Source organism: Hyla sarda, chromosome 5 (genome assembly GCF_029499605.1).
Source record: "Hyla sarda isolate aHylSar1 chromosome 5, aHylSar1.hap1, whole genome shotgun sequence".
In the NCBI taxonomy this organism is placed as follows: domain Eukaryota; kingdom Metazoa; phylum Chordata; class Amphibia; order Anura; family Hylidae; genus Hyla; species Hyla sarda.
The window spans coordinates 293,682,893-293,696,952 of NC_079193.1; the positions used below are offsets into that span (position 1 = coordinate 293,682,893).

Here is a 14,060-nt window from a genome sequence, read left to right on the forward strand (position 1 = left end):
TCGACGGAGAGCGAGGATACCCGGCCAGCAGCAGAGATGTTCCGGAGCGACGGGGACACAGCGACAGCGATGGCGCGACATCCACGGCAGCGGTGACGGGTCCGGAGCGGCGGGGACACGGCTATCGGCCCTAACCTCAACTGATTATCGGTATCGGCCCTAAAAACGATATCGGTCGATCCCTAATTTCAACTTTAGTCAGTAATTCATCATTTGCGCCAATCGATTTTTGGTGCAAATCCCGTTTTTTTGGCGCAAATCACCACCAAGAAATATTGCACTTGGAAAACGCACTTAGCAATGTAAGAAAATGTAAAGGCGTCAAAATACATTAGAGGGTTGCTCAATACTATCCTGAGGAACCTTCACCCTCCGTTGAGCCAGCATTGGACATGGCCGCACAGGTTCAGGAAAGGTAAGCACTAAAGCAGTGGTCTCCAACCTGTGGACCTCCAGATGTTGCAAAACTACAACTCCCAGGATGCCCGGACAGCCAACGGCTGTCCGGGCATGCTGGGAATTGCAGTTTTGCAACATCTGGAGGTTCGCAGGTTGAAGACCACTGCACTAAAGTAACCAAAAAGAACAAAATTACTCAAGTTGAAAATAAAATCCATTTCACATGGTGACTATAAACCCCACAAACGAAAATAACTCCTGTCGCTTGCTGATATACTGCAGGAGGGACTCCGAAATGGCTGCTCTACAGGGTAAAATACGCGTCCTCTGTGGGGGTAAGTTCTGTGTAAAAGGCGCTGGGAACAGCTGATTTCAACATTTGGTGCATGTCCACGAGAACCAAAGTGAAAAGAAAAGGGTAAAAAGAAACGGTCAACAGGCAAAATGGATAAATACCCCCCATGGTGCCTGGAGCCCTGCCATATGCTTGGTCTAAATGTATTTGACTAAACCATGACATTAGAATGGGTGACCTCTGGAGCCTCTGGTTTTCAGTGTTATTCTCGTGTTGCCTCTCTGAGGTTCTCTTTTTGATTTGTTTTCCTTTTTTGCTTTAAACTACTGACCTAGTCCCCAGTTCTTGGCACTTATCACATCCTCCTTCTTTTTCATTGTTCATATTAGTGACTTTATCTCCATAGATCTGTATTGTCATCATTTGCCAGACTACTTACTTTATGTTCCCAGAACTTGTGGGAATTTCCCTGTTTGATGTAATCTACTGAAGTGTTCCTACAGGGGACATCATATGATTGTCATGTGCTTGTGGACCTCACTGATCCTGTCATAGGGTTCACCACTTCTGTTCTCTTTTATGATGCTTTTCCGTTAATATCTATATTATATTGCTTGTTTAAGGAATCGCAAGCTGATGCACCTTTTTGTTATTACAATGGCCGTATGTAAGTTACAAAAAACTTTACATTGTCTATTGTCTAAAAAAATTACTTTATGTAACACCATGTCGATGGGGTCGATAGTCATGGGTTTAGTGACCAGTAAGTGTACGTTAGATACGCAGTCTACATTACATGGACATTTGTTTCCTAGCTTTTGATTTCACTCACAGCTTTGATTGTACACACGGCTATTCAGCACTCATAGAAACATAGAATGTGTCGGCAGATAAGAAGCATTTGGCCCATCTAGTCTACCCAATCTGAATCCTATCAATAGTCCCTGGCCCTTTCTTAAATGAAGGATAGCCTTATACTTATCCCATGCATGTTTAATTTCCTTCACTGTATTTGCAGTGACCACTTCTGCAGGAAGGCTATGCCATGCATCCACTACTCTCTCAATAAAGTAAAACATTTTGATAGGGATGCACCGAAAGGGAAATGTTGGGCCGAAACCAAAAAGTTTGGTTGTGCTTGGCCGAAAACCAAAACTGAAAGTGCATTGCTCCGCCCACTTTTTTAAATATAGTTTTTATATATTTTTATTTTTCCGTATATGGGGATGTATGAGGGCTCATTTTTTGCACAGTGATCTGTAGTTTTTATTTGTACCATTCTAGTTCGGATGATATATAGATATATATATTTTTTTTATACTTTTATATGTATTGCAGATACAGATCAGTGCAATCTGTGATCTACTTTTCTGGTCTGCTCGTTTGCAGACCAGAGAAGACCCCCCTGACAGCAGGTGAAAAGACCTCCAGCTGCCATTTTAACCTGATCCCCCGCGGCCGTGCCACGGGCGATCAGAGCCACCGGAACTGCCACTGATGCCGTCATCAATAATGATCACGGCATCTGAGGGGGTTAATGGTGGACATCAGCATGATGTCTGCCATTACCGGCGTGTCCCTGGCTGCTGAAAGCAGCTGGGACCCATGGGCTATGATGGGAGCGCAGCTCCTGCACTTGCGTCATAGCCGCGGCGGGACTCGGGGCGTACAGGCAGGTTCTGGGGTGCTAAGTGTTATTTTGGCCATGCCCCCCAAAATTTTCGGCATGAAAAATGTGTCAGCCAAAAATGCTGAAATGGGCATTTTTGGCCCATAATTTTCAACGGCCGAAATTTCAGTGCATCCCTACTTTTTGATATTATTTTTAAACCTTTTCCCCTCTAATTTTGAATTATCTCTTCTTGTGGTAGTTTGCAGACTATGTGGTTGTGTTGCATGACATCAGGTTGGAGCATATTTACTGCTCGGTGGAAGACATTATGCGCTAACCTGTATTACAACCACATTTTTTAATAGGGTTCCTATTTAGCTTCATGAGGTTTCTGATATACCTCTGGCTTCGATTTCCCAAAGGGTACCTCTCGTCAAAAAAACTTATGATATATTATAGATTAATGTATGCAGAATAACTTTACAATTGCATGTTATTAAAAAATATGCTTCTTTCTATTTAATTTTCCACTTTGAAGAAATGACCACTAGGGGTCTCCCTACCAGTCCTGGCAGCAAGCATTTCAGACTCATGCTGGAGTCCTAAACACTACGAGCTGCCAGTCTGCTTTGTTCACAAAGGAGAACACTCAGAGCTGCCAGCCTGCTTTGTTCACAGCCTGTTTGGCTGTGAACAAAGCAGGCTGGCAGCTCTGAGTGTTTAGGACTCCAGCATGAGTCAGAAATGCTTGCTGACAGGACTGATCGGGAAAAATACAATAGAAAGAAGCATATTTTTCATTAACATGCTATTGGAAAGTTATTCAACATTCATTATTCTAAAATATATCAAAAGTTTATTTGATGAGAGGTACCCTTTAAGGCTCTTCTTGAATAGTGGGGTTTTAGTAAAATTCCCCTTCACCCACTCTAACATTCATATCCGAGTACTTTTTGTTAAAACTCAGACTCCCAGGGTTTTAAATTTTTCTTATCTGTAATATCTTTTAATGGAATCTTGTTGATGTCCAAGGTTTTAGTATTGTGTGATCGGTGGTTTTTAACATTACACTTGAAATAATAGTTGCCCACATTTTCTCTCAACAGGAAGATCAGCAATGTCTCTGTACCCATCACTCGAGGACCTTAAGGTTGACAAGGTCATCCAGGTACGTATCATTGAGCTTTAACTGGTCAAGATCCTGTACTGAATGGTGTTGGGGGTAAAGGATGTATAAAAACCAAGAAGAACTTGTCATACCACCTATAAGATCTACATTGTTGGGTTGTTGATGCCATCTCTTATCAATTTTGGTTGAGCAATCGATCTTCTCAAAAGGTTGCAGCAGTGGTCTAAAATAGGATGGCATGCAATAGTGGAAAAACTTCTCTTTATACACTTCAATGGAGTGAGAGTACACACTGCTCTTTAAAAACCGCATTCTGAGTATGTGAATTGTTTTCCAGGATTTGCTTCTTTTAATGTGAGACTGAAGAACTTGAAAAGATTCTCAGATGTAAAAAAAACAAACTGCCTTGTAAAAAGGCCTTCCCATTTGTATTAGATACATGACATATGAATAGATTAATATTGTTACAAAATCAGAGAAAGTCCAGCTCACCTCCCGATAGCTCCTGTGCATGGATCCATGCTCAGGCTCCTGGTGTCCACACAGCAGAGATGATCCAGCACTGGGCACTCAACACAGATTTATTTGCATCCTCATCAATAAAAAGGTCCACCAACCTCATATCACAAATTCAAATCCTGACGTGTTTCGAGAAACATGTCCGGATTTGAATTTGTGATGTGAGGTTGGTGGACCTTTTTATTCATGAGGATGTAAATAAAGCCGCATTGAGCGCCAAGTGCTGGATCATTTCATTTTCATTAAAGGACAACTGCAGCGCAATATACACTTATCCCCTATCTACAAGATAGGGGATAAGTGTTTGATTGCGGGGGGTCTGACCGCTGGGACCCCCCCATGATCTCCCTAACGGGGCGCCGGCATTAGCGCTCATAGTGAGCGCTAAGGCGCGTAGCGTCGACCTAGAGGTCGATGGTGATGCCCCGTCTCCTCCCCGTCCTCATACAGTTTTATGGGGGAGCCGGGGAGGCACGAACGCTGCCTCCCCGCCTCTCCCATAGAGATGCATGGATGAGACATGCCGGCCGCAACCTCATGCTGTGGCAGGCACGCCCCCTGCACGGGAGAGCCGCGGCACAGCTGCGGCCCCGTACAGGAGATCGCCGGGGGTCCCAGCGGTCGGACCCCCCACGATCAAACACTTATCCCCTATCTTATAGATAGGGGATAAGTGTATGTTAAGCTGCAGTTGTCCTTTAATACTATTACGCATGAATGTATCAAAATGTTATTAACTGTGAATTATCTGGATATATTTCCCCATGAAAAGAAAATAAGGAATGTAGTGCAGGTATCTGACCTCCCCCTCTCAGAAACGTGGCCTTGATACATTCCAGTTTGTAGCAGAAACTAAAATGCTTTCAATTAAAGCTAGAACTTGGATATGTTCCCAAGCAGTAAGTTTAATTTCTCTCAAATAAGGCACCAAGAACTTGAATAGAAACTTAAAGGCTAAGTTTCCACTTTGTTTTTTTGTTTTTTTTCTGACCAAAAAAACGCAATGAAAAACTCCAGAAAAAAACACTATGGCGTCTTCCTGCGTTTGGCGTATTTTCTGGTGTTATTTCCTTTGTGTGGAAGTTGCATTTTTTGCCCCTTTGGCCTTTTTTTTTTTTTTTTTTTCTGAATTTTGTTGGGTACCCAAAAAAAAAATAAAAAAATGCAGTAGGGATGGAAAAATTGTATCCAACAGAATTTTATATTTTTTGGAACAAAATTTGTATTAATTTTTAAACGGGGACCAATTTATGTGGGCGGGCAGGGATCTAAAAATTTAGCCCGCAATATAAAAAAAAATGTATAAAAGGGATGTTTAACCCCTTCAGGACGGAGCCCATTTTGGCCTTAAGGACCGGAGCGTTTTTTGCACATCTGACCACTGTCACTTTAAACATTAATAACTCTGGAATGCTTTTAGTTATCATTCTGATTCCAAGATTGTTTTTTCGTGACATATTCTACTTTAACATAGTGGTAAATTTTTGTCGATACTTGCATCCTTTCTTGGTGAAAAATCCGTAAATGTGATGAAAAATTTGAAAATTTAGCATTTTTCTAACTTTGAAGCTCTCTGCTTGTAAGGAAAATGGATATTACGAATACATTTTTTTTTGGTTCACATATACAATATGTCTACTTTATGTTTGCATCATAAAATTTACGTGTTTTTACTTTTGGAAGACACCAGAGGGCTTCAACGGTCAGCAGCAATTTTCCGATTTTTCACAAAATTTTCAAACTCAGTATTTTTCAGGGACCAGTTCAGGTTTGAAGTGGATTTGAAGGGTCTTCATATTAGAAATACCCCATAAATGACCCCATTATAAAAACTACACCCCCCAAAGTATTCAAAATGACATTCAGTCAGCGTTTTAACCCTTTAGGTGTTTCACACGAATAGCAGCAAAGTGAAGGAGAAAATTCACAATCTTCATTTTTTACACTTGCATGTTCTTGTAGATCCAATTTTTGAATTTTTACAAGGGGTAAAAGGACAAAATTTTTACTTGTATTTGTAGCCCAATTTCTCGAGTAAGCACATACCTCATATGTCTATGTAAAGTGTTCGGCGGGCGCAGTAGAGGGCTCAGAAGGGAAGGAGCGACAAGGGGATTTTGGAGAGTACGTTTTTCTGAAATGGTTTTTGGGGGGCATGTTACCTTTAGGAAGCCCTTATGGTGCCAGAACAGCAAAATAAAAAACCACATGCCATACCATTTTGGAAACTAGACCCCTCGGGGAATGTAACATGGGATAAAGTGAACCTTAATACCCCACAGGTGTTTCACGACTTTTGCAAATGTAAAAAAAAAATAATAATAAAATAAAAAAAAATTACCTAAAATGCTTGTTTTCCCAAAAAAAAATTATTTTTAAAAAGGGTAATAGCAGAAAATACCCCTAAAAATTTGAAGCCCAATTTCTCCCGATTCAGAAAACACCCCATATGGGGGTGAAAAGTGCTCTGCTGGCGCACTACAGGTCTCGGAAGAGAAGGAGTCACATTTGGCTTTTTGAACGCAAATTTTTCTCTGGGGGCATGCCGCATTTAGGAAGCCCCTATGGTGCCAGGATAGCAAAAGAAAAACCCACATGGCATACCATTTTGGAAACTAGACCCCTTGGGGAACGTAACAAGGGGTTAAGTGAACCTTTATACCCCACAGGTGTTTCACGACTTTTGCATATGTAAAAAAAAAAATTTTTTTTTACCTAAAATGCTTGTTTTCCCAAAAATTTTACATTTTAAAAAAGGGTACAAGCAGAAAATATCCCCCAAAATTTGTAACACAATTTCTCCCGATTACGGCGATACCCCATATGTGACCCTAAACTGTTGCCTTGAAATACGACAGGGCTCCAAAGTGAGAGCGCCATGCGCATTTGAGGCCTAAATTAGGGATTGCATAGGGGTGGACATAGGGGTATTCTACGCCAGTGATTCCCAAACAGGGTGCCTTCAGCTGTTGCAAAACTCCCAGCATGCCTGGACAGTCAACGGCTGTCCGACAATACTGGGAGTTGTTTTGCAACAGCTGGAGGCTCCGTTCTGGAAACAGTGGCGTACCAGACGTTTTTAATTTTTATTGGGGAGGGGGGCTGTGTAGGGGTATGTGTATACGTAGTGTTTTTTACTTTTTATTTTATTTTTTGTGGTAGTGTAGTGTTTTTAGGGTACAGTCACACGGGCGGGGGTTCACAGTAGTTTCTCGCTGGCAATTTGAGCTGCAGCAGAAAGTTTGCGGCAGCTCAAATTTACAGCCAGATACTTACTGTAATCCTCCGCCCATGTGAGTGTACCCTGTACGTTCACATTGGGGGGGGGGGGGGGACATCCAGCTGTTGCATAACTACAACTCCCAGCATGCCCGTTGGCTGTCGGTGACTGCTGAGAGTTGCAGTTTTGCAACAACTGTAGGCACACTGGTTATGTATCACTGAGTTTGTGACCTAACTCAGTGTTTCACAACCAGTGTGCCTCCAGCTGTTGCAAAACTACAACTCCCAGCATGTACGGTGCATGGTGTACGGTGACTACTGAGAGTTGTAGTTTGCAACAGCTGGAGGCACACCGGTCGTGAAACACTGAGTTAGGTAAAAAAAACTGAGTTTCACAACCAGTGTGCCTTCAGCTGTTGCAAAACTACAACTCTCAGCAGTCACCGACAGCCAACGGGCATGCTGGGAGTTGTAGTTATGTAACCAGCAGATGCACCACTACAACTCCCAGCACGCACTTTAGCTGTTTGTGCAAGCTGGGAGTTGTAGTTAGACAACAGCTGAAGGTACACTTTACCATAGAAAGAATGTGCCTCCAGCTGTTGCAAAACCATAAGTCCCAGCATGCCCATAAGGGAATGCTGGGAGTTGTGGTGGTCTGCCTCCTGCTGTTGCATAACTACAGCTCCCAGCATGCCCTTTTTGCATGCTGGGAGCTGTTGCTAAGCAACAGCAGGAGGCTGTCACTCACCTCCAACGATCCAGACGCTGCAGGTCAGTCCCGCCGCCGCAGCTGCTCCTGGGGCCCCGATCCCAACAGGGGCGCCGGGGATCGGGGTCCCCAGCACCCGGGGTGCACGTCCCGCACCCGCTCACGTCCTCCAGAAGAGGGGCGGAGCGGGTGCGGGAGTGACACCCGCAGCAGGCGCCCTGATTGGTCGGCCGGTAATCCGGCCGACGAATCAGGGCGATCGTGAGGTGGCACCAGTGCCACCTCACCCCTGCAGGCTCTGGCTGTTCGGGGCCGTCAGAGACGGCCCCGAACAGCCAGTAATTCCGGGTCACCGGGTCACTGGAGACCCGATTGACCCAGAATTGCCGCAGATCGCTGGACATGGGGGGACATAATGACCCCCCTGGGCGATATGCCGGGATGCCTGCTGAACAATTTCAGCAGGCATCCGGCTCCGGTCCCCAACCGGCTAGCGGTGGGGGCCGGAATTCCCACGGGCGTATGGATACGCCCTCGGTCCTTAAGGACTCGGGATGCAGGGCGTATCCATACGCCCTATGTCCTGAAGAGGTTAATTGTAGTAACTCATAACTCTTTCAATTTTTCACCTAAAAATCCATATGATTGCTTATTTTTTGCGCCACCAATTCTACTTTGTAGTGACGTCGGTCATTTTACCCAAAAATCTACGGCAAACTCGAAAAAAAATCATTGTGAGACAAAATTGAAAAATAAACGCCATTTTGTAACTTTTGGGGGCTTCCGTTTCTACACAGTACTTTTTTTTTCGGTAAAAATGACACCTTACCTTTATTCTGTAGGTCCATACGGTTAAAATGATACCCTACTTATGTTGGTTTTGATTTTGTCGTACGTCTGGAAAAAATCATAACTACATGCAGGAAAATTTATACGTTTAAAATTGTCATCTTCTGACCCCTATAACTTTTTTATTTTTCCCCATATGGGACGGTATGAGGGCTCATTTTTTGCGCCGTGATCTCAAGTTTTTAGCGGTACAATTTTTGCATTGATAGGACTTATTGATCAATATTCATGATATAAAAAGTGACCAAAAATGCACTATTTTGGACTTTGGAATTTTTTTTGCGCGTACACCATTGACCGTGCGGTTTAATTAACAATATATTTTTATAATTTGGACATTTCCGCACGTGGCAATACCACATATGTTTATTTTTATTTACAGTTTTTTTTTTTTTTTTTTTTTTTTTTTTATGGGGAAAGGGGGGTGATTCAAACTTTTATTAGGGGAGGGGTTAAATGATCTTAACTTTTTTTTTTTTTTTCCCCCCTTTTTTTTTTTTTTTTTTTTATTGTGCAGTGTTATAGCTCCCATAGGGACCTATAACACTGCACACACTGATCTTTTACATTGATCAGTGGTTTCTCTTAAGAAATCACTGATCGATGATTCTGCCGCTTGACTGCTCATGCCTGGATCGCAGGCACTGAGCAGTCATTCGGCGATCTGACAGCGAGGAGGCAGGTAGGGATCCTCCGGCTTTCATGTAAGCTGTTCGGGATGCCGCGATTTTGCCGCGGCGATCCCAAACAGCTCCCTGAGCTTACTGGTATGGTTTCACTTTCATTTTAGACACCGCGTCTAAAGGGTTAATAGCGCGCGGTTCCGTGATCAATGCGTTGTTAGAGGCCGGGCCCGACCCGTTATAGAACGGGAGCGGACTTGGGATGTACAGGTACGCCCTGTGTCCTTAACAGGTTAAGTGTGTCTAAAGTGTGTGGTTTTAAAATTTTTTTTTTTTTTATAGTACTACTACTCCCAGCAAGGAACAGATTGTTCCATGCTGGGAGTAGTAGTACCTGAACTAATAGACAGATCACCCTGGGTGTCACTCCTGACACCCGATGCGATTGTCCTTTTTATATTGCAAAGATGGAGCGGCTCTATGCAGTGCCCACATCTCTGCTCTGAACTCCGGGCCGGCCAGTGATGTGAATAGAAATTCATATTTGCCGCCCAGAGTGGGGATTGGCCGGATGGTGGCAACCAATCCCCGCTCTCAGAGGCAAATATGAATGGGTGATGTTCTATTCACATCACTGGCCGGACAGAGTATAGTGCAGAGATGCGGAGCGCAGGAGAAAGCCGCTCCTCATCTCAGAAGGATGAAGAACAATCGCAGTGGGGGTCAGGAGTGACACCCGCTGTGATCTGTCCTAACTGCAGGTACTACCGCTCCCAACATGGAGAACACTCTGCTCCAAGCTGGCAGCTGTAGAACCTACATTAATAGACTGATTGCAGCGGGTGTCACTTCTGACAATCTGTCTATTAATGCAGGTACTACAGCTCTCAGCATGGAGCAGAGTGTTCTCCATGTTGGGAGCAGAAGTACCTGCAGTTAAGGAAAGATCACAGAAGGTGTCACTCCTGACACCCGCTGTGATCCTCCTTTATAAGCTCTAGATGTGAGCGGTACAGCCGTACTTCTCTGGTCCCCTGCCTTCTGTGATGTGAAGTTATCTTCACATCACAGATTTTGTATATGCCGCTGAGAGTTGTGATTGGCTGGAACCATCTGGCCAATCACAGCTCTCTGCGGGAAATATGAATCTGTGATGTGAAGACAACTCCACATCAGAGTACAGTGTAGGGGAGCAGAAAAATGCAGCTGTGCCACCCGCTTCTATAGTTTTATATAGGACAGGAATAGGCCACCTTCGGCATTGAAGATGTTTTGGGCTACATCTCCCATGATGCTTTGGCAGCATTTTGGCTAAAAGGGGGTCATGAGAGATGTAGTCCAGAACATCTGCAGTGCCTAAGGTTGTCTATGCCTGATATAGGAGGATCGCAACGGGTGTCAGAAGTGACACCTGGGGCGATCTGTGTATTAGTACAGGTACTACTACTCCCAACATGGAACAGTCTGTTCCATGCTGGGAGTAGCAGTTCTACCTAAAAATGTAAAAAATAAAGGAAAAGGGGGGGAAAAACACACACACACTTTATTAAACACATAATTAACCCCTTAAGGACTCAGCCCATTTTGGCCTTAAGGACTCAGACAATTTAATTTTTACGTTTTCATTTTTTCCTCCTTGCCTTCTAAAAATCATAACTCTTTTATATTTTCATCCACAGACTAGTATGAGGGCTTGTTTTTTGCGCGACCAGTTGTCCTTTGTAATGACATCACTCATTATATCATAAAATGTATGGCGCAACCAAAAAACACTATTTTTGTGGGGAAATTAAAACGAAAAACGCAATTTTGCTAATTTTGGAAGGTTTTGTTTTCACGCCGTACAATTTATGGTAAAAATGACATGTGTTCTCTATTCTGAGGGTCAATACGATTAAAATGATACCCATTATTACATACTTTTATATTATTGTTGCGCTTAAAAAAAAAATCACAAACTTTTTAACCAAATTAGTACGTTTATAATCCCTTTATTTTGATGACCTCTAACTTTTTTATTTTTCCGTATAAGTGGCGGTATGGGGGCTCATTTTTTGTGCCATGATCTGTACTTTTTTTTTTGATACCACATTTGCATATTAAAAACTTTTAATACATTTTTTAGAATTTTTTTTTTTAAATAAAATGTATTAAAAAAGTAGGAATTTTGGACTTTTTAAATTTTTTTTTCGTTCACGCCGTTCACTGTACGGGATCATTAACATTTTATTTTAATAGTTCGGACATTTACGCACGCGGCGATACCAAATATGTCTATAAAAAATGTTTTTTACGCTTTTTGGGGGTAAAATAGGAAAAAACAGACGTTTTACTTTTTTATTGGGGGAGGGGATTTTTCCATTTTTTTTTACTTTTACATTTTTTTACATTTTTTTTTTACACTTGAATAGTCCCCATAGGGGACTATTCATAGCAATACCATGATTGCTAATACTGATCTGTTCTATGTATAGGACATAGAACAGATCAGTATTATCGGTCATCTCCTGCTCTGGTCTACTCGATCACAGACCAGAGCAGGAGACGCCGGGAGCCGCACGGAGGAAGGAGAGGGGACCTCCGTGCGGCGTTATGAATGATCGGATCCCCGCAGCAGCGCTGCGGGCGATCCGATCGTTCATTTAAATGGCGAACTGCCGCAGATGCCGGGATCTGTATCGCGGGCGTCGGCCATTGCCGGCGGGTCCCTGGCTGCGATCAGCAGCCAGGATCAGCCGCGCATGACACGGGCATCGCTCCGATGCCCGCGGTTATGCTTAGGACGTAAATGTACGTCCTGGTGCGTTAAGTACCACCTCACCAGGACGTACATTTACGTCCTGCGTCCTTAAGGGGTTAAAGTACATAATTCATTTTAACAAAATGAATTATAAAAAACTATATTTACAATTAAATGGCCATTTTATAAAAATAAAAAAAATGTATATTGCCGGCTACATTTTTAGTTCCCTGCTCGCCCAAATAAATTGGTCCCTGTTTAAAAATTTTAGTTCTTAAAAAATGTAATTAAATTAAAAAAAATTCCATCCCTACTTTTTTTTGTGATCGCTAAAGGCCGAAAAAGAATAAAACCAGTCTACAAAAACCCACTTGGCGTCTCAACGTGCTGCAACTAAAAAAAAAATAAAAAACTGCCAAGGAGCTGAAAAATGCCAAAGGGGAGTGAAAAAAAAAATACCAAAAGAATTATAAAACGCCAAACTGAAAAATGCAAAGGGGAAAAGGCATTTTGAGTTTTCCTATTGACTTTCTACATCTGACTGCAGTGGAAAGATGTTGGCTGTTAAGTGGAAACTTAGCCAAAGGGGCACTCTGGTGGAAAACAAATGGTTTTGAAATTAACTGCTGCCAGAAAGTTATACAGACTTGTAAATAACTTTTATTTAAAAATCTAAACTCTTCCAGTACTTATCAACTGCTGTATACTACAGATATACACTGCTCAAAAAAATAAAGGGAACTCTTAAACAACACAATGTAACTCCAAGGCAATCACACTTCTGTGAAATCACTGTCCACTCAGGAAGCAACACTGATTGACAATCAATTTCACATGCTGTTGTGCAAATGGAACAGACAACAGGTGGAAATTATAGGCAATTAGACACCCAAATAAAGGAATGGTTCTGCAGGTGGTGACCACAGTCCACTTCTCTCTTCCTATGCTTCCTGGCTGATGTTTTGGTCACTTTTGAATGCTGGCGGTGCTTTCATTCTAGTGGTAGCATGAGAGGGAGTCTAGAACCCACACAAGTGGCTCAGGTAGTGCAGCTCATCCAGGCACATTGATGCAAGCTGTAGCAAGAAGGTTTTCTGTGACTGTCAACGTAGTGTTCAGGTCATGGAAGCACTACCAGGAGACAGGCCAGTACATCAGGAGACATGGAGGAGGCCGTAGGAGGGCAAAAACCCAGCAGCAGGACAGCTACCTCCACCTTTGTGCAAGGAGGAGCACTACCAGCGCCCTGCAAAATGACCTCCAGCAGGCCACAAATGTGCATGACCTCAAACTGTCAGACTCCATGAGGGTGGTATGAGGGCCTGACGTCCACAGGTGGGGGTTGTGCTTACAGCCCAACACCGTGCAGGACGTTTGGCATTTGCCAGAGAACACAGATTGACAAATTCGCCACTGCAGCCATGTGCTCTTCACAGATGAAAGCAGGTTCACACTGAGCACATGTGACAGACGTGACAGTCTACAGACGCTGTGGAGAACGTTCTGCTGCCTGCAACATCCAGTTTGGTGGTGAGTCAGTAATGGTGTTGGGTGGCATTTCTTTAGGGGGGGGCGGCGCACAGCCCTCCATGTGCTTGCCAGAGGTAGCCTGACTGCCATTAGGTACCGAGATGAGATCCTCAGACCCCTTGTGAGACCATATGCTGCGGTTGGCCCTCCTCCTAATTCAGACAATGCTAGACCTCCATGTGGCTGGAGTGTGCCAGCAGTTCCTGCCGGAGGAAGGCATAGATGCTATGGACTGGCCCGCCCGTTCCCCAGACCTGAATCCAATTGAGCACATCTGGGACATCATGTATCATGCTTTAGTCCAGGTCTGGGAGGGCATCCCTCAGGAGACCATCCGCCACCTCATCAGGTGTTCTAGGGAGGTCATACAGGCACGTGGAGGCCACACACACTACTGAGCCTCATTTTGACTTGTTTTAAGGATATTACA

The 14,060-nt window shown here is 43.5% G+C and overlaps 1 protein-coding gene across 2 annotated transcripts in view; it reads left to right on the forward strand.

Moving 5' to 3' along the window:
* SDCBP (syndecan binding protein) overlaps positions 1-14,060 on the forward strand; it is a 42,840-nt gene that overhangs the window by 2,945 nt on the left and 25,835 nt on the right. For both annotated transcript variants that reach the window (XM_056522003.1, XM_056522004.1), the window contains exon 2: positions 3,413-3,474. In XM_056522003.1, the coding sequence (XP_056377978.1) occupies positions 3,424-3,474 (51 nt within the window). In that variant the 5' untranslated portion in view covers positions 3,413-3,423. The remainder of the gene's footprint in view (positions 1-3,412; positions 3,475-14,060) is intronic.